The sequence below is a fragment of the Hippopotamus amphibius genome, chromosome 9 (genome assembly GCF_030028045.1).
Source record: "Hippopotamus amphibius kiboko isolate mHipAmp2 chromosome 9, mHipAmp2.hap2, whole genome shotgun sequence".
Taxonomy (NCBI): domain Eukaryota; kingdom Metazoa; phylum Chordata; class Mammalia; order Artiodactyla; family Hippopotamidae; genus Hippopotamus; species Hippopotamus amphibius.
The window spans coordinates 101,403,101-101,424,313 of NC_080194.1; the positions used below are offsets into that span (position 1 = coordinate 101,403,101).

General features: G+C 36.8%; 2 protein-coding genes across 11 annotated transcripts in view; one reads left to right on the top strand and one right to left on the bottom strand.

Annotated features, from left to right (window-relative positions):
- The window catches only part of C9H11orf65 (chromosome 9 C11orf65 homolog), a 91,488-nt gene extending 72,396 nt beyond the window's left edge, over positions 1-19,092 (top strand). Inside the window, exons 7-9 of the mRNA XM_057750341.1 lie at positions 3,183-3,353; positions 16,487-16,542; positions 18,691-19,092. Of these exons, the coding sequence (XP_057606324.1) occupies positions 3,183-3,353; positions 16,487-16,542; positions 18,691-18,842 (379 nt within the window). The 3' untranslated portion in view covers positions 18,843-19,092. The remainder of the gene's footprint in view (positions 1-3,182; positions 3,354-16,486; positions 16,543-18,690) is intronic.
- Positions 1-21,213, bottom strand: part of ATM (ATM serine/threonine kinase) — a 211,345-nt gene that overhangs the window by 23,658 nt on the left and 166,474 nt on the right. For 7 of the 10 annotated variants that reach the window (XM_057750325.1, XM_057750329.1, XM_057750330.1 and 4 more), the window contains 2 exons: positions 14,888-15,005; positions 4,521-5,862 (listed from right to left, as the gene is read on the bottom strand). In XM_057750325.1, the coding sequence (XP_057606308.1) occupies positions 14,907-15,005 (99 nt within the window). In that variant the 3' untranslated portion in view covers positions 4,521-5,862; positions 14,888-14,906. Of the gene's footprint in view, positions 1-4,520; positions 5,863-14,887; positions 15,006-21,213 lie in introns of those variants that run through there. The other 3 variants (XM_057750326.1, XM_057750327.1, XM_057750332.1) reach the window with 2 other exon arrangements.

Below are 21,213 nucleotides of genomic sequence, written 5' to 3' on the forward strand. Positions count from 1 at the left end.
GGGTGAATGCATTTTTAATGAATTCCTCCATGTTTTACCTTCTCAATATAAAAACACTTAAGATTAGATCTGGAAACCTGGATGCTGTTCCTTTTTTTTTTTTTTTTTTTTTTCTCCTCATGGATTATTATCCATTTAAAGTCTGACAAAGCAGAAACTTCATGAGTGCAGGGACGTATCTTGTCACTATCATATCTCTTGCCACAGGATTACATAAGCTTTCTTTTATTGAAGTTTACTATGTGCTAGTCATTGTCCTAAATGCTTTACAGGGATTTATGCTTCTAAATCTCTTAAGAAAGCTAGGAGGAAGTAGTGGGGTTTTTTTGAAGTATGATTGATTTGCAACATTATATTAATTTCAAGTGTACAACATAGTGATTCAATATTTTTAAAGATTATTCTCCATTTAATGTTATTATAAAACAATGGCTATATTTCCCTGTGCTATACAATATATCCTGATTCCTTATCTATTTTATACATAGAAGTTTGTATCTTTTAACCCTCTACCCCTATGTTGCCCCTCCCCCCTTCCCTCTCCTCACTGGTAAACTACTAGTTTGTTCTCTATATTTGTGTGTCTGTTTCTGTTTTATTATATACATTCATTTGTTTTTAGATTCCATATATAAGTGATAACATAGAGTATTTGTCTTTCTCTGACATTTCACTTAGCATAATACTCTCTAGGTCCATTCATGTTTTTGCCACTGGTAGAATTTCATTCTTTCTATGGCTATTATTGGATTGTGTATATGTACCACATCTTCTTTATTCATTCATTTGTTGATGGACACTTAGGTTGCTTCCATATCTTGGCTATTATAAATAACCCTGCTATGAACATTGGGGTGCATGTATCTATTCAAATTAGAGTTTTCATTTTCCTTGGATATATATCAAGAAGTGGAATTGCTGGATCATATGGTATTTCCATTTTTAGTTTTTTGGGGAACCTCTGTATTGTTTTCCATAGTGGCTGCACAAATTTACATTTGCACAAGTGTTCCCTTTTCTCCATGTTGTCACCAAAATTTGTTACTTGCAGACTTTTTTTTATGATAGACATTCTGACAGGTGTGAGGTGATATCTCGTGGTTTTGATTTGCATTTCTCTAATGATTAGTGATGTTGAGCATCTTTTCTTGTGCCTATTAGCCACCTGTATGTGTTCTTTGGGAAAATGTCTATTCAGGTCTTCTGTTCATGTTTTTAATTGCATTGTTTGAGTTTTTGATATTGAGTTTTATGAACTATTAGTATATTTTGGATATTAATCCCTTATTGGTCATATCATTTGCAAATATTTTCTCCCATAAAGTAGGTTGCCTTTTCATTTTGCTGATAGTTTCCTCTGCTGTACAAAAGATTTTAAGTTTAATTAGGCCCCATTTGTTTATTTTTGACTTTATTTCTTTTGCCTTAGGAAACATATCCAAAAAAATATTGCTACAATTTATGTAAAATCACTTCAAGAAGAATAAAATGCCTAGAAAGAAACTTAACCAAGGGGGTGAAGACCTATACTCTAAAAAGTATAAAACATTGATGAAGGAATTTGAAAATGATACAAAAAAATGGAAAGCTATACCGTGTTCTTGGATTGGAAGAATTAATGTTTTTAAAATGACCATACTACCTAAAGCAATCTACAGATTTAATGCAATTCCTATCAAAATACCCAGGATACTTTTCCCAGAACTAGGACAAATAATCCTAAAATTTATATGGAACCACAAGGACCCTGAACTGCCAAAATAATCTTGAGAAAGAACAGAGCTGGAGGTATCACCCTCCCAGACTTCAAACTATACTACAAAGCTACATTGATCAAAACAACATGGTACACAAAAATAGACACATAGATGAATGGAACAGAATAGAGCCCAGAAATAAACCCACACACTTACAGTCAGCTAACCCAGAACAAAGGAGGCAAGAATGTACAATGGAGAAAAGACAGTCTTTCAATAAGTGGTGCTGGGAAAACTGGACAGCTACATGTAAAAGAATATTAGAACATTTCCTCACACCATATGCAAAAATAAACTCAAAATGAATTAAAGACGTAAATATAAGATCTGAAACCATAAAACTCCTAGAAGATAAGGTAGGCAGAGGTGGTAGTATCATAATCACCAATTGAAGGAATAGGACACTGAGGCCCAGAAAGCCTAGATTATTTGGCAAAGATTATATAGCTAGTAAATTATAGAAGCAAGATTCAAAGCCAGGTAGTTTGATACCAGTCCTTACTCTACACCACCTCTAAGCTGCTTCCTAATAAATGAATGTCAAATTAATAAATTAGTACAATTTCAGAATAGGTTAACCTTTAAAAAGGAATACCAATATAGACAAAATAGAAAACAAACAAACAAAAAACCCATTGTATTTTAATATTCCTGGTGCTAACTTCTCTTTACTCACTCAGCTCATGTTCAGTGGATGCATTCATTTATGTGCTCAGACTAATATAAGATTGGATAGTGGTGCCAAAGGAGTCTGGGCTTGTAGTCAGATTTGAATATTGGCTCTGATATATACACATTTACTACTTACATGATCTTGAACAACTTCTTAACTTTTTCAGGTCTCAATTTTCTCATTCATAAAATGGGAATAAAAATAACTGTGACAAAAAAATTAAAAAGCTGCCTTTTTTAAAGAGAATTAAAGATCATGTATAAAAAGTACCTGAAACAAAAGAAGATGTTAATATACTTCTTCCTTTTACCTCTTACTTTCTTTCCTTTTCCCCTTTCCTTCTCACATCCTACCTGCCATTAGCCACATGACTTTGTAAAATTATTCTTCCAGGATTTATTGCATCACGTATGAAACAACTGGGGTAGTTATTTGGTTTCCAAGATCCTTTGACTCTATATTTCTATGATTCAGTGATTTAAGATTTAGCTTTTCTTTGTATCACAACAGTACAACTTACTGAGAGGTGATTTTGAAATGAGGCTCCTCTGGTTAGTGTGTTTGATTAAGTTCCTTTGTTTTTTCCAGACTATCCCATCACATAGAACTTGGCTTAGATGTATTTGAATTAAAAACGATGAAAACTTGGTTTACTACATAAATAGTTTCACAGCAATAATATATATTAACTGCATCTACTAGCAGTCACCTATTTCAAAGCATTTACATCTCCCTTCCTTTCCTCCATGTAGGTACCACGCAGGAAACCTGGAGGCTAAATCCACAAATTACGAAACTCTAGGTTTAATTCACACAGCAACCAAAGGGCTAATAAGAGCTATCGAGGATGGTGGAATAGATTCTGTGATGGAGTGGGAAGTGGACGAAGTGTTGAACTGGACAAACACACTCAACTTTGACGAGTAAATACATGTTGCTATTCTTGGGGAGTGAGGGCAGGCATCAGGTATTTTTATATCTGATATTAGATATACATATCTAAAATATTTCTAATATTTCCCACTCCTGTGTTGAATCTTGGGGCCACTGACATAATCTTCAAAAAAAAACCACCTTAATATTTATTATCTGTCTAGAAAGAAAATAAGAGGAAATGAGGGAGAAAGATTAAAAAAGGGATGATCTAAAAGTAGAAAAAGGAAAAATAGTTTTAGGTGTTCTTTATTATCAGACTTTATTCTTATGCCTTAGTCTAAGTCTGCTTTACTTCCTACTTTGGGTTATAGAAAAAAGGCTTAGAACACGAAATTAGTAATATAAAGAATCTCCTCAGACTGTATTCCCTAATCTTCCCATATGGGACATTAAAAAGTTATAATTTTTCAGTGACATACTTTGGCCCTTGAAAAACATTTTTAGAATTTTTGCACTCCAGTGGTGTAGCCACTTTGGAAAACAACCTGGCAGTTCCTCAAATGGCTAAACATAGAGTTGTCAGGTAACCTAGCACTTCTATCCTCAGCACATACACAAGAGAAGTGAAAGCACACATCCATAAAAACCTGCACATGGATGTGCATGCATCATTATTCATGACAACCAAGAATTAGAAACAATCTGCTCATCAGCTGATGATTAAAATGTGATCTATCCATACAATGGAATATTATTTGGCAATAAAAAGAAATGCTGATCATGCTACAACATTGATGAACCTACTAAGCGAAAGAAGCCAATCACAAAGGATCACATATTGTATGGCTCCATTTACATGAAATGTCCAGAACAGGCAAATTTATAGAGACAGAAAGTGGACTAGCAGTTGCCTAGGGCTTAGAGACTTGTGGGGATTGGAAAGTGATGGCTAAGGGGTATGAAGTTTCTTTTTGGAGTAATGGCATGTCCTAAAATTGATCATGGTGATGGATGCACAACTCTATGAAAACACTAAAAAGACATTGAATTGCACTCTTTATTTTTTATTTTTTTATTTTTTAAAGGAATATAAAACTATTGACCACTGTTCATCAGTATTTACAATAAAGTAAACAATATACAATTGAATAACATTCTGATTACTACAAAGTTATTGTTTTTCCTGGCTTCTGCAGAACCAGTAACCCAAAATACAGAGAAGATTGAGCATACATGTAAGAAAAGGATTGGGGTAAATTTTTTAAAAAACATGCAGGTCAGGTTTAGATTAGAAAAGTTTGTTTACTCATTTGTTCCTGCAGATCCTAAATCGCCAACGTCTCTAACCATCTGATTAGGTTTCCGTGAATAAATCTGAGGCATCACATGCATCACACCTTTCAGTAAATATAGTACAGGGATTTCAACTTCTTGTAAAAGGATGGTTCACCAAAAGGAACCTTTAAACATCCGTTTAACTAAGTCTTGCTTGGTTAATTAAAACATCATAATTTTTCTAGTTTTTTCATTTGGATGGGGAGGTTGTTGATAGTGATAAAATTTTCCTTTCATGGTTTTTGCATATAAAAGTACATTTATATGACTGTAGATATGGAAGCAGGTTCTGATAGGACTGCTTTGAAAGATTATCCAATTTAAATTGTTTACATTAATTTGTCTAATTAATTACAAAGTTATTTAAATTGAAAGGGTAAGACAAATTTTCAATTTAAGTTGAAGTGATTTCTTATACTGCTCAAAATGATGGAATCCCAGAAATATGGGCTTATCCATGGTTGTTAAAGGCTATTTTTGTTTTTGTAAATATATTTAAACAACAAAAAACCCCAAACTATTTACATATTTATTTTATGTATACACATACAAAAAACCCGGAATGGTTCTTAAGCATATATGAGTGAAATGCAAATTCTAAATTCTGATTGAGTGATGACTATGGAGATTTCCCCCAACATTTAGAAAAGCTGCTCTCTAATGCAGAGGAAATAATATACCATGGCATCAAATGTTTTCTGCCAAAGGAAGCAACTACACAAAGCTTTTATTTGTTCAAAGTAACCAGTGCTACAGATGCAAAATCAAAACAAAACCCCAACAACTTCCCCAATACTACTTCAAAAGAACGTATCAAACTTGATTTTCATTAGAATCTAGTTATTTCTTCACACTAATAAATCGAAAAACCAAGACCCACATTTTATATATATATATATATATATATAGAGAGAGAGAGAGAGAGAGAGAGAGAGAGAGAGAGAGAGCAAGGCAAACAATCTGTGAGCTTCATCTTCTGGACAAGAATGCCAAGTTAGTCTCTCTTCATAAAAAGTAATTACAATTTGAGGACACTTCAGATTTGCCTCTTTTGCCAGCACCAAATCCTCCTCATCTGAATCTTCCCATTTCATGAGAAACGCTAATTCTCCACTGCTGTCTGTGGCACCAATCGTTTGTTCTGGATGGAGACCTCTGGAAAAACCTCTTGGTTTATCAGCAGCATCTGCTTTCTTCTTTGATTTGCTATCATCAGATTCACTGTCAGATAAAGATTTTCCTTTTGTTCAATCTTTTTCTTTACTAGCTTTTTGAGAATTAAGAAATGCTTCAATTAACGCTAGACAATCTAAATTTTCTTCAGGTTCCCAAGTATTGCCTACATCTATAAATCCCTTCCACTCCAGGAAATACTCCACCTTCCCATTCACTACACATTGGTCCAGTACTTTTTCTACTACAAATTCTTCAGGTTCTGCCTCTTCGACTTTTTATTCTTTCCATTCTGTTTCTTTCCCATTTTTTGCAATATCATTTTATTGGAGGCCATTTTTTGTTGCAGACTTGAAGAACTATTAATCACCACTTCTGAGTTGCCCTGGGTCCCCAGGTCTGTGGCATCTCAGGCCCTGCGACCTCAAGCTCCAGCCACATCCGAGGGGGAAGGGGCAGGGGAGCTGCACTGCTGCGGGGGAGTGGGGGGCTGTACTGCCTGAATTGTACTCTTTAAATGGGCAAACTTTATGGTATGTGAATTACAGCTCAATAAAGCCTTGAAAATATTCAATATTTACTCAGCTACAATAAAGAATGTGAATATTGCATGGATGAAGAGGCAGGAAAAGTAAAACAAAGATGGTATAAGAAAAGAAACAAGAAAAAGGAAGAAATTTGAAAGAAGGAGATAAGAACATGAAATAGGAAAAATTAGGTTGACTTCCATTGAGCAATAGATCAGAAAAAAAAGGCCAGAGGAAGAAGAGAAGAGAACAATGAGAAAAGGAAAGATAAGGGAAATGAAGAAAAAAGGGAAAGAAAAGAAGGAAAATGGGAAAACAAGAATAATAGGAAAAAAGAAGATAATTATTAAAGAAGGATATATTTAAATTTAAGGATAATTAAAAAGGATATATTAGAAAGTTAAAAAAAGGAAAGATAAGAAGGAATAAATAGCTAATTATCCAGAGTAGATGTCCTAAAATATTTTTTAATAAATAGTGAAAAGATCTTATGACCCAATAACCTCACTATCTCGTTCGGACCATAGTACTGGGATTCCTTATAGACAGTATATTTGTGGTTTCTGGGGCACTGAATAAATACGGATGGTGATATGATGCAAGAAATGACATCCAGGGGGAGAAAGAAGACAGCAAAGTAGAAGGACATGGAATGCATCCCTCTCCACAGATGCATCAGGAATACACCAAAAGATGCAATAATTCCCACAGAGAACCAGCTGAACACCAGCAAATGACCTCGGACACCAGAAAGGACTGCAAAGATCCTGACATAACTGGGTAGGACAGAGGGGGAAAAAAGGAGAAAGAGGAGGAGAAGAAAGGAAAGGGATGGGTCCCACACCCTAGGGCAGGGGATCTGAAACAAAGGGGAGATTGCCAAATTTGGGGAAAAGGTTCCTTATCTGATGGGGAAATCCCTTCTCCAATGGGGAATTTCCCTGGGTCAGAAGGGAGGCATTTGGGACTGTTCAAAGAGGGTTAAGCAGCTGAGTTGTGGCAGACAGGAAAGAGTGAGAAACACATGGAGGGTCCGCACCACGATTCAGCATGTCCAGGCTGAGACATCAATTCAGAGCTGAACAGGGGGTCTGGGAGCTGGAACATGGGAACCAGAGAACTGGTTTAGGGTGAGAAACATTGTAGGCAGTGGGGAGATGGACTGAGAGGACAGGAGGGAAGAAATCCACAGTGGAGAGTGCCGACCACGGAAAGCTGCCCTGCCATAGTGGCGGCTGGATACTGCTGACTCACAAGCGGGGGGAGGAGCCACAGGTGTAGCCTCTCTCTTGGTGCCTGTGATGGACAAATGAAGGACCCCTGTGGGCCTAGCTAATGCACTCAGGGATAACAAAGGCCCTCGGGCAGGGCTGGCCTAGAGTGCCTGCAGCTGAGAGTCAAAAGGCCGCAGGGTGGCCCAGCTCTGGACATATTCTGTTTAAACCTGAGCCACCGGTGTCCTGCTGCAACAGGCACTGCCATGGCCAACAGAGTTGCCATGACCCAGGCAGGGCACACCGGCAGAGTCATTGCAGGGGGAAGAGCCACAGTTGGAGTTGCTCTCTCGTCCTGAGCCACTCAAGCCTCCATGACCCAGGCAGGGCACCACTGGTCACTCACTCCCAGGGGAAGGAGCCACTATTGTACCCTCTCTCTCCCCACACACCAGCACTTACAGATGGACAATAAAGGAAGCTCTGCTGGTCACAGAATAATACAAAAAGCCCAAGGTGGGTAGAAGCACACTTACAGCTGACACCCTAAAGAAACTGAAATATTACTATTAATTCTATTGATCTGGTCCATTCTGGGGTCAGTTCTAGTTTTTTGTTTTTTGTTTGTTTGCTTGTTTGTTTATTAATTATAATCTTAGTCCTAAGGGACCTACACATTTTATAACACAGTTTATATTCTATTTTTTATTCTCTTTTTATTTTTGGCCTTTTTATATATTTCTTTTTATAGCTAAGTTTTTTGTAGTGATAACTTTTCTCTCCTACCCTCTTTTCATCTCTATCTTTTATAATTTCAATTTCTTTCTTTTTCTTTTCATATTTCCAGTCACACTATGCTCTTCTGTCACCCTGTCTTCTATCCTTTTTTAGTTTATTTTATCTTAATATACTTATAAGCAATATTATCAGTTTGCTCTGTTTCCTTGCTTTATTCTCCAGATGACACACTGCTTTGGTATTTATTATTAGGTTTTGTCTTTATCTTAGTTCTAAGTATACTTGTCTGATTTCATTCTGAGAATGTTCAGTCTGTCTAGTGGTACTCTTGTTCTTTATTATATTCGATCCTAGCTTTCAAAATCTCCCTGGACTTGTGTTTCTGTGTGTGTGGTGTTTTTATTTTGTTTGTTTTGGTTTTGGTTTTGGGGGTTTTTTTTTTGTTTGTTTTATTCAGTTTTGGTTTTGATTTTCTGTTGGTTTTCTCTTTGATTGTCTGATAGCACACTGGGGTTCTTCTGTCAGGTCTTTCTAGTGCTTTATGTTCTATTGGATTCAGTATTTGTGTGTCTTATACATGTATGTGTTTCTTTGACTTAGTATTAGTTTGACTCAACACACGGCCATTAGTCTGGGGATTGGACAGTCTTCTTGAAACTCCTTTGTTGACGGGACAAGCAACCATTGAACTTTGGACTACTATGAGGAAACAAAGAAACACCATGCAGGCAAAGGAGCAGGAAAAAAAACCCACAAGACCAAATAAGAGGAAATAGGAAAATTGCCTCAAAAAGAATTCAGAGTAATGAGAGTAAAGATGATACAAAATCTTGATAACAAAATACAGAAAATACAAGAAACAGTTAATAAGGACTCAGAACTAAAGAGCAAACAAACAGTAATGGACAACAAAATAACTGAAATTAAAAATACTGCAGATGGTATAAACAGCAGAATAACTGAGGCAGAAGAATGAATAAGTGAGTTGGAAGAGAAAATGGGGGAAATAACTGCCACAGAGCAGGAAAGAGAAAAAAGAATAAAAAGAATGGAAGACAGTCTCAGAGACCTTGGTGACAACATTAAGCGCACCAACATTTGAATCATAGGCATCCCAGAAAAAGAAGAAAAAAAGAAAGGGTCTGAGAAGATATTTGAAGAGGTTATAGTGGAAAACTTCCCCAACATGGGAAAGGAAATAATTAATCAAGTCCAAGAAGCACAGAGAGTCCCATACAAAATAAACCCAGGGAGAAATACACTGAGGCACATATTAATCAAACTAACGAAAATTAAGCACAAAGAAAAAATATTAAAAGCAGCAAGAGAAAAGCCACAAATAACATATAAGGGAAAACCCATAAGGATAACAGCTGATCTTTCTGCAGAAACTCTGTAAGACAGAAGGGAATGGCAGGATATACTGAGAGTCCTGAAAGAGAAAAACCAACAGCCAAGAACACTCTACCCAGCAAGAATCTCGTTCAGATTTGATGGAGAAAGCAAAAGCATTACAGAGAAGCAAAAGTTAAGAGAATTCAGCACCACCAAACCAACCTTACAACAATTGCTAAAGGAACTTTTCTAAGTAGGAAACACAAGAGAAGGAAAAGACCTACAAAAACAAACACAAGACAGTTAAGAAAATGGTGATAGGAACATACATGTCAATAATCACCTTAAATGTAAATGGATTAAATGCTCCAACCAAAAGACACAGACTGGTTGAATGCATACAAAAAGAAGACCTTTATATATGCTGCCTACAAGAAACCCACTTCAGACCAAGAAACACATATAGACTGAAAGTAAAGGGATGGAAAAATATACTCCATGCAAATGGAAGTCAAAAGAAAGCCAGAGTAGCAATACTCATATCAGACAAATTAGACTTTACAGTAAAGACTACTACAAGAGACAAGGAAGGACACTACATAATGATCAAGAGATCCATCCAAGAAGAACATATAACAATTGTAAGTATTTATGCACCCAACATAGGAGTACCTCAATACATAAGGCAAATGCTAACAGCCATAAAATGGGAAATCAACAGTGACACAATAATAGTAGGAGACTTTAACACCCCACTTACATCAATGGACAGATCATCCCAACAGAAAATCAATAAGGACACACAAGCTTTAAATGACACATTAGACCATCTCGACTTAGTTGAGATGTCTTTATCTTATCCTTATTTATAGGACATTCCATCCAAAAACTACAGAACTTCTTCTCAAGTGCACACAGAGCATTCTCCAGGATAGATAACATCTTGGGTCACAAATCAAGTCTTGGTAAATTCAAGAATTAGGAAATCATATCAAGTATCTTCTCTGACCACAATGCCATGAGACTAGATATCAATTACAGGAAAAAAACTATAAAAAATACAAACACATGGAGACTAAACAATATGCTATTAAACAACCAAGAAATCACTAAAGAAATCAAACAGGAAATCAAAAAATATCTAGAAACAAATGACAATGAAAACACAACAACCCAAAACCTATGGGACACAGCAAAAGCAGTTCGAAGAGGGAAGTTTATAGCAATACAGTCCTACCTTAAGAAACAAGAAAAATATCCAATAAACAACCTAAACTTACACTTAAAGCAATTAGAGAAAGAAGAACAAAGAAACCCCAAAGTGAGCAGAATGAAAGGAATCATAAAGATCAGATCAGAAATAAATGAAAAAGAAAGGAAGGAAACAATAGCAAAGATCAATGAAACTAAAAGCTGGTTCTTTGAGAAGATAAACAAAATTGATAAACCATTAGCCAGACTCATCAGGAAAAAAAGGGAGAAGATGCAAATCAGCAGAATTAGAAATGAAAAAAGAGAAGTAACAACTGACATCACAGAAATACAAAAGACCACGAGAGACTACTACAAGCAACTGTATGCCAATAAATTGGATAACCTGGAAGAAATGGATAAATTCTTAGAAAAATACTATCTTCCAAGACTGAACCAGGAAGAAACAGAAAATATGAACAGACCAATCACAAGCATGGAAATTGAGACTGTGATTAAAAATCTCCCAACAAACAAAAGCCCAGGGCCAGATGGATTCACAGGAGAATTCTATCAAACATTTAGAGAAGAGCTAACACCCATCCTTCTCAAACTCTTCCAAAATATAGCAGAAGGAGGAACACTCCCAAACTCATTCTACAAGGCCACCATCACCCTGATACCAAAACCAGACAAAGATCTCACAAAAAAAGAAAATTACAGACCAATATCACTGATGAATATAGATGCAAAAATTCTCAACAAAAGACTAGCTAACAGAATCCAACAGCACATTAAAAAAAAAATCTTACACCATCATCAAGTGGGTTTTATCCCTGGGATGCAAGGATTCTTCAATATACGCAAATCAATCAATGTGATACATCATATTAACAAATTGAAGGATAAAAACCATATGATAATCTCAATAGATGCAGAAAAAGCTTTTGACAAAATTCAACACCCATTTATGATAAAAGCAACATGTAGAAGAATGAAATTAGAACACTTCCTAACACCATACACAAAAATAAACTCCAAATGGATTAAAGACCTACATGTAAGGCCAGACACTATAAAACTCCTCGAGGAAAACATAGGCAGAACACTCTATGACATACATCAAAGCAAGATCCTTTTTGACCCACTTCCTAGAATCATGGAAATAAAATCAGGAATAAACAAATGGGACCTAATGAAACTTAAAAGCTTTTGCACAGTGAAAGAAACCATAAACAAGACAAGAAGGCAACCCTCAGAATGGGAGAAAATACTTGCCAACAAAGCAACAGACAAAGGATTAACCTCCAAAATATACAAGCAGCTCATACAGCTTAATACCAAAAAAGCAAATCACCCAATCCACAAATGGGCAGAAAACCTAAATAGACATTTCTCCAAAGAAGACATACATATGGTTAACACATGAAAAGATGCTTAACATCATTAATCATTAGGGAAATGCAAGTCAAAGCCACAATGAGGTATCACCTCACACTGGTCAGAATGGCCATCATCAAAAAATCTAGAGACAATAAATGTTGGAGAGGCTGTGGAGAAAAGGGAACTCTCCTGCACTGTTGGTGGGATTGTAAGCTGGTACAGCCACTATGGAAAACAGTTTGGAGGTTCCTTCAAAAACTGAAAATAGAACTACCATATGATCCAGTAATCCCACTCCTGGGCATATACCCAGAGAAAACCGTAATCCAAAAAGAAACATGTGCCATAATGTTCATTGCAGCACTATTTACAATAGCCAGGACATGGAGGCAACCTAAATGCCCATCAACAAATGAATGGATAAAGAAGATGTGGCATATATATACAATGGAATATTACTCAGCCATAGAAAGGAATGAAATGGAGCTATATGTAATGAGGTGGATAGACCTAGAGTCTGTCATACAGAGGGAAGTTAGCCAGAAAGAGATAAACAAATACTGTATGCTAACTCATATATATGGAATCGAAAATAAATAAATAAATAATAATAATGGTACTGATGAATGCAGTGACAGGGCAAGTATAAGGATGCAGATGCAGAGAATGGACTGGAGGACACGGGGTTGGGGGGGTGGGGGGCAAAGGGGAAGATGGGACTAAGTGAGAGAGTAGCATAGACCTATATATACTACCAACTGTAAAATAGCTAGCTAGTGGGAAGTTGCTGTATAACAAAGGGAGATCAACTCAATGATGGGTGATGCCTTGGAGGCCCGGGACGGGGAGGGCGGGGGGGGGGGCGGGGGAATCGCGGGAGGGAAGGGATATGGGGATATATGTATAAATACAGCTGATTCACTTTGGTGTACCTCATAAGCTGGTACAAGAGTGTAAAGCAATTATATTCCAATAAAGAGCTTAAAAAATATATATGATTTCCAAAGAAAGGCATTATGATGCTGTGCCTTTTCCTTTCCTAAGAGGGTAGAGAAAGGAGAGGGAGGTAGGGAGGTCCATTTTGAAAGAGCTTATGAGGGCAAGATAGAGAATTCTAGTACGCCTCAGTGAAAGATTACAAAATAATCCACACCCAGTATCCTATATTCTATCAGTACTGCAATACAAAAGAATAAAACAATTGAGTTCAAAGGGAAGAAATAAACAGGCATCTCAGTCTACATAAGACTTTCCCCCCTGGTGAAGGGGAAACTGAGATGAAGCGAGAGAGTAACACAGACATATATATACTACCAACTGTAAAATAGTCAGTGGGAAGTTGTTGTATAACAAAGGGAGTCCAACTCGAGGATGAAAGATGCCTTTGAGGACTGGGGCGGGGAGGGTGGGGGGGGCTTGGGGGGGGCGTCAAGGAAGGGAGGGAAGATGGGGATATGTGTATAAAAACGGATGATTGAACCTGGTGTACCCCCCCAAAAAATAAATAAATAAATAAATAACCAAAAAAAAAAAAAAAAAAAAGGGCATCCTCCAGTTGAGACTGCCAACCTGCCTTTTACTCTTATTGTACCTGCCCAATAATTTCCTTACATCCCTACCTCTCCTGTACCCAAATTGTCCTGGTATTTCAAAGTAAAAATTTCTTAATATATGGAAAAAAAAAAAAAAAAAAAAGACTTTCCCCCCTATCATCCCCTAACATGCTTCTCTGGTAGGTGAAGAAGATTCTTAATGGCTTCCCTTTGTGGAGAAAAGGATAGAAACAAAATAATCCAGGAAGATGTGAAGTGGTTATTTGGTACCACAGACTCTAGATGGAGTAAGATAAATACCTCTAGCTCTGATATGGTGAGACCAAATCAAAATTTCTATTTTAAAAAATGCAGATACCTCATGTTTCCAAATTATGTACAACCTCTGTCAGTTCATTCTCTGGCTTGAGCGTAATTTGACACTAACTTGGAATTGTTAGAAAGCAAGTTTTTCTACTGAACTCTGAACAACAAAAATTTCAAATGGAATCCAGCATGATTACTTGGGAATATTTCAGTAGTATTACTGACCACAATCTACCAATTATCTCAGGCAAGACCAAATTTTGCGAAGACCTTCCCCTAGCTGAGAGCAGACACTAGGAGAGCACCTTCTTCCCAGTGTATTTACGGTCTCCACAGTCTACTTTCCTCTTAGATCTTTGTAGTTGTCTAGGTATTTGTAATTGGCTTTATAAGACCTTATTTGATGAGAATTTCAAAATCTGACATTTCTACCTTCAGAAGAATTGGTAGCCACTAATTCCTTGGAGGGTATCCTTCAAAATCTATAGAGTTTTTGATAGTTGGACCATTAGAATGACATCAATGGGTTGAACACTGATATTGAGTGATGCGAACCAGTTTCTTCCCCAAGGCTTTTGTGCCAGCCCCTTGTAATGACAGATGGATGCTCTCCTGGGAAGAAGCCATGGCAACTTCAGATGCACAGGGCAACAATATAAATTGAGTACAATATTATAATTTTGAAGAATGGATTGGATAGAGCCAACTTCACTCTTGGACTCAAGGACACTGATGAGTACTGTTGCAAATTCTGCAGTATCCAGAGATACACTGCTGCAGGTGCTTAGAGCATAAAGCAATGCCGGCATTGCTGTTACTAACTCACCTACAGGGCCACGTAGTGGCTACTCAGCCTGCTGCTGGCATTCTTCCTGATGGACTTTCAGGGGCGTGTTCTCTATTGAGGTGGATGTCTGTCTTCCAGGATCTTCATACTTTTCAAACTGCAAGTGAAATTTAACATAACCCATTAAGTTGTCAGCAGCTGGGATATCTTAAATAATTTCCTGCTGTTCTATTAACCCTGTTGGTGAGAGCTCTCAGTGGGTAGTTTCTATGTCTGAAGCTGCCCCTTTGATTTCCAAGACAGGTAGTTATGTTGCCTCTCTGGCTAGGGACTTTCACCAGGCCATTAAGATGTTAAATTTACACTCCTGAGGGATCCAGGGTAGAGTCCTCATACACTTTACTCTGCTAGTATCTAAAAAAAATTCCAAAAATTTCATAGATCAGCTCTATTATATAAACAGCATGATAATGCTATAATCAGATTGTTTCTTTTTGTAAGTTTTGATTTCTCATTGGTTACAGCTATCATGTTCCTTAGAAGTTCTTTTTAAATTAATTAATTAATTAATTAATTTTGGCTGCATTTGGGTCTCCATTGCTGTGCATAGGCTTTCCCTAGTTGTGGTGAGTGGCGACTACTTTTCATTGTGGTGTGTGTGCTTCTCATTGCAGTGGCTTCTCTGGTTGCAGAGCACAGGCTCTAGGCACATAGGCTTCAGTAGTTGAAGCACACAGGTTCAGTAGTTGTGGCACATGGGCTTAGTTGCTCTGAGGCATGTGGGATCTTCCCAGACCAGGGATTGAACCCGTGTCCCCTGAATTGGCAGGCAGATTCTTAAACACTACACCACCAGGGAATTCCGAGAAGTTCTTTTTAAACAATTGAATAAATTCATATCTTGATCTCAGGTAAAGCAGGCTGAGTGATCAACCTTAAATATGGCATATGTTTTGCCCCAGACTGTCAGGGTTTAGCATACAACTGATCAAAGATCCTTTATCTTGGTTCCCTTTCTACCTCTTCTTGGGCTACAGTTGTCTCCCTGTTTCAGTCTCTGTTAAGGGAACTGAAGTGGCAGCTGTATGTACCCTCATGTTTACTGGACACAGCAAAGACAGCACCATTTTTCTAATAAGATCATAAACCAAATGATTTAAATTCACATGTCGGAGACAGCAGGGCAGGTAAATCCGGGACCAAGGAGGAAGTTTTGTTGCTGCTGTGTAGTTTTTACCATGACTTTTTTCCTCTCAGAGTTTTCCCTTCATACTTTTAATTTAGAAGTTAACTAACATCTTAGTTGTCACTCAACTGAGGACATGCTCTAGCAGGAATGGAACAGGATAAAATGAGGAGATGCGCACTGGAGGGAGGCCAAAGGTCAGCCACATGGTAGATGGTGGCACCACTTTTATAATTCCTCCAACTCCTCGTCCTAGGGGTTGCCTTAGGTGCGTGAGAGCTACTTGGAGGCGGGAAAGTCAAGAAATTAAACATTTGGAGTAGAGAATTTGCCACCATTAATCTAAGATCTCATAGAGAATGTAGAATTTTAGTAGTCTAAGTATGTACTAATGAATCAATTTATTACTTACTAATAAATAAATTTAATGAATGCCTATATAATGTGCTTAGGTACATTGCCAACTGGAAAGAAATTGCTACAAGCAACTCTTCAGCTAACTTCAAAAGTAGGTGTTTTTTTAGCAATAATGGGAAGTTCTTACAAACAGAAACAATACATTCCACACATGCACACATTTCTAAGTACCTAACAAACACTACAGCACTCTGCATAATATAGATATAAATAAATTTGACAAGCCATTTTTGCCTTTTTATATGCAATTTTTATTTGGGAATAGAAGGAAATTTTCTATTTTATTTAGAGTTGGATAAAATCATTTTTTAAAAAAATGTTTAAATGTTTTTTAAAATGTTGCATATCTCATATTTCAGTAACAGCTTTTAATGAGCAAACTTCACTTGGCAAAATAAATGCTATTCCAGAATTCTAACATAGCCAAAGCCTAATTATAGTTTTCATATAATCTGAGTGTATGAGTTCTGTCCCACTGTCACCTGTGATTGGCAGTAAAACAAAGAGGTTATAATTCATAAGTGCCTTGGTTTGATTTTTGGTTCTACTGTTTACTGGCTGTATGATCTTGGGCAAGTTTCTTGCTCAGTTTCCTCATCTATAAAATGAAAATAACAATGGTACCTAGCTCACAAATTGTTGTGAGGTAATAAGAGACAGTACATGTAAAGAGCTTAGAATAGTGCCTGGCACACAGTATCTACTCTATAAATGTCAGCTCTTATTAGCTTTAACCTATCCACTTGTTTCCAACTCGTGGCCACCAGCTCAGTCCACCTTGCCATCATCCCTCTGCAGGATTCTGCCACAGTCTCTAAGCCTTACTCCTCCAGTCCATTCCCCACACAACAAATAGTGACCTACAAATTTAAATCAGCATAATTAAAACAAAACACATATTTAACTAAGTCTTCTTTAGCAATTACCACATGGAATTGCTGTCAAAGTGTTTTATAAAATTGATTCATTTGATCTTCAGAACAACCCAGTGAGACAGGTTTTATTATCTACATTTTACAGACAAGCAAAGAGATGCCAAGTTACTTGCTCAAAGGTCACAGAGTCAGGTCTTTTGAGGGCCAGGACTTGAATTGAGACAGGGTGGCTCTAGAACCCACACCCTTCATGATTGCTACCCCAGCTGTCTCATAGTTTTCTGCTGTACTTGGAATAAACCCTAGCTTTACCATGGCACTCTGGCTCTGGTCTAGCTTTCCACCCTTATCATGTCCCATTGCCTCCCCTGCACTCACAACAACCCACCATCACTGGCATCTTGCCTGGTCCTCAAACACACTCTGTGGTTTCCACTTCAGGGGTTTAAGGTAGTTGATGGCCTTCTGGAGAACAGGTTTAGGCAACTATCTTCACTTGAGGGCAGGAAGTTTTCTGTTTTGCTTGCTACTGAATTCCCAATGTGTAGAACATAGTAGAGTCACAGTGGCAGAAAAAAGAATATAAAGGAATGAAAAATACAAAAATGGAAGCAGAGAATATAAATTACTGAGCAAAAAGAGATTATTGTGAAAAGAAGGAAAGATATAGCATGGTAATTGGAAGGGGTGTAAGAGCAAGTGAAGATTACTTTAAGTAATGGAGATCTGCATCATAACTGAAGGCAGCAGAAGACGATACACCGAAGATGCTGGCATTGAAAAGAGGAGGGAATGTGTGCAACTTCTTCAAGAAGCATGAGGAAACCAAATCCAGAATTCGGAAACTTTAGCTCTAGGGACAGAAAAGGCTTCTTTTCTTCTGTGAATCAAGAACTGTTAGCTAAAAGTTAATTGTGGAGTACTAACTAAATGCTAAGTTCTTTACAAGCACCATCACACTTAGTTCTCACAAAAATATGCTGAGGCCTGTGCTATTATTATCCCCATTTTATAGATGAGGACATTGAGACAGAGGTTAAGGAACTTGCTTCAAATTACATAGCTAGCAAAAAAAAAAAAAAAAAAAAAAATTACAGAGCTAGCTAGTAGTAGATCAAACCTCAGACCCAGATCCTACACAGCCTTTTGTAAAGATAGACAATGAAATATGGTATTGAAAAATAGGATGATCTCAGAAATTTGGGATATTTATGGTTTCAGTTCAATAGGATATAAAGATACCTGCTCGAAGAATGGTGAAAAGGAATGTGGAATAGACCTTGCCTGGAAGGCAGTAGCATATTGAATGAGTCTATATCCTGTCACATCTGGCATCTTTCTAAATATTTGTCATTCCTCTCTAGGTTTCAGGTTTGAGCAAGCACAGGAAAAAATATATGACTATAATGATATATTGGAAGAGGAAATGGGAACACAAGAAGACACTTCATTTGAAAATATTTATGAAGGACCAACTTTTACTAGACTAATGCCTGATTCCACTTATGGAATATAATTATAAGGTATAATTATATAAAATTAATTATAAACTATAATTTCTTTTCTGAGCTATAACCCTTCAAGCCCTGATTCCATCAGTTATAGTCAAGAGATAGTTTATTCTGACTGGAATGACTTGTATAGTCTTGGCACAGAATCTAACCCAATTAAGGAAGATTAAACAGGAACAGGACATCAGACTGAATACAGTAGTCATGGAAAATGCAGAAATTATTCCTGGTATTCTGAGAAACTGTAGTATTCTAACAATCACACAAATAAAAATATTAGGTGCAAAAAAACCCTCAGTCTGATTGTTTTTCTTCTTTATTTGAAGCATTCTTTACTGGTGCATTTCTATCAGGCAGAGCTGTTTCTCCATTAAAAAAGGGAAAAGGATATTGTAGCAAGTTCTGCTTTTATTAGACTGTAAAAGCCTTATAGGAGCCCCGGTGCTCTTCAGCTCAGGCATCTTTGAACAAAACTGGGTTACAGGCTAGAAATGAAGCTAGAAAAGCAAAAATCTGTCTCTCAGCTTCCACAGTGGAAAACTGGAGATGACTGTTAGGTCAAGGAACAAAATCTGAATTACTGTGCATTTCCATAAATACTACTAACCATCATCACACTTATCACACTGTATGTTTAACAATCTGACTATAATCCTAATAGACCATAGGCTTACACCCCCGAGCATAAAAAAATTAGCAGAGACCTAATATATATTTAAGAAAAAAATCAGACTTATTCATGTAATTTAGATATACATTCACCTATTGTGAGTACTCAGTTTGAGTTTTGACAAATATATATATATATATATATATATATATATATATGCAATTTTCACCATAATCAAGATATAATGCATTGCCATCACTCCCAAATTTTACATCTTTGCAGTCAATCCACCCACCCCACACCATTCCCCTGGAAATGACTGATCTCCTTTAAATCACTACAATTCTGCCTTTTCTAAAATGTCACAAATGGAATGATACTATGTGTAGTCTTTCTTGGTCTTACTTCTTTAGAATTATGCTTTTGAAATTCATTCTTGCTATCATATTTCAGTAGTTCATTCCTTTTTTAATGACTAGTGTTCCATTACATGGCTATACCACAATTTCTTTATACATTCACCAGGTTGATGGACATTTGGTTTTTTCCAGTTTGGGATCATTATGGATAAAGCTGCTATGAACATTCATGTACAAGTCTTTATGGGGATATGTATTTTCATTCCTCTTGGGAAATAACTGGGACTGGAATTGCTGGGGCAAACAAAACTATATGTTTAACTATCTATTTATTTATTGAAGTATACTTGCTTTACAATGTTTCAGGTGTACATCAAAGTGAGATACACACACACACACACACACACATCTTCAGATTCTTTTCCATTATAGTTTATTACAAGATATTGAATTAGTTCCCTGTGTTACACAGTAGGTCCTTGTGTATTTTATATATAGTAGTGTGTTAATCCCAGATTACTAATTTATCCCTCCCCATTTCCCCTTTGATAAACAAATTTGTTTTCTCTTTCTGTTTTGTGAATAATTTCATTTGTGTCACTTTTAAATTCCACGTATAAGTGACATAATATTTGTCTTTCTCTATCTGACTTATTTCACTTAATATAATCATTATGTCCATCCATGTTGCTGCAAATGGCATTATTTCATTCCTTTTTATGGCTAGTATTCCATTGTATATATGTACCACATCTTCTTTATCCACTCATCTGTTGGTGGACATTTAGGTTACTTCCATGTCCTGGCTATTGTAAATAGTGCAACAATGAACACTGGGGTGCATGTATCATTTTGAACCATGGTTTTCTCCAGATATATGCCCAGGAGTGGAATTGCTGGGTCATATGGTAGCTCTATAATTAGTTTTTTAAGGAACCTCCATACTGTGCTCCATAGTGGCTGCACCAATGTACATTCCCACCAACAGTGCAGGAGGGTTCCCTTTTCTCCCCACCCTCTCCAGCATTTATTATTTGTAGACTTTTTGGTGATGGCCATTCTGACTAGTGTGAAAATGATACTTCATTGTAGTTTTCATTTGCATGTCTCTAATAGTCATGTTGAGCATCTTTTCATGTGCCTGTTGGCCATCTGTACGTCTTCTTTGGAGAAATGGTCTTCTGACCATTTTTTGATTGGGTGTGTTTTGTTTTGTTTTGTTTTGATATTGAGCTGTATAAGTTGTTTATGTATTTTGGAAATTCTTATCAGTTATATGGTTTGCAAATATTTTCTCCCACTCGGTAGGTTGTATTTTTGTTTTGGTTATGATTCCCTTTGCTGTGCAAAAGCTTTTAAGTTTAATTAGGTCTCGTTTGTTTATTTTTCTTTTTGTTTCCATTACTC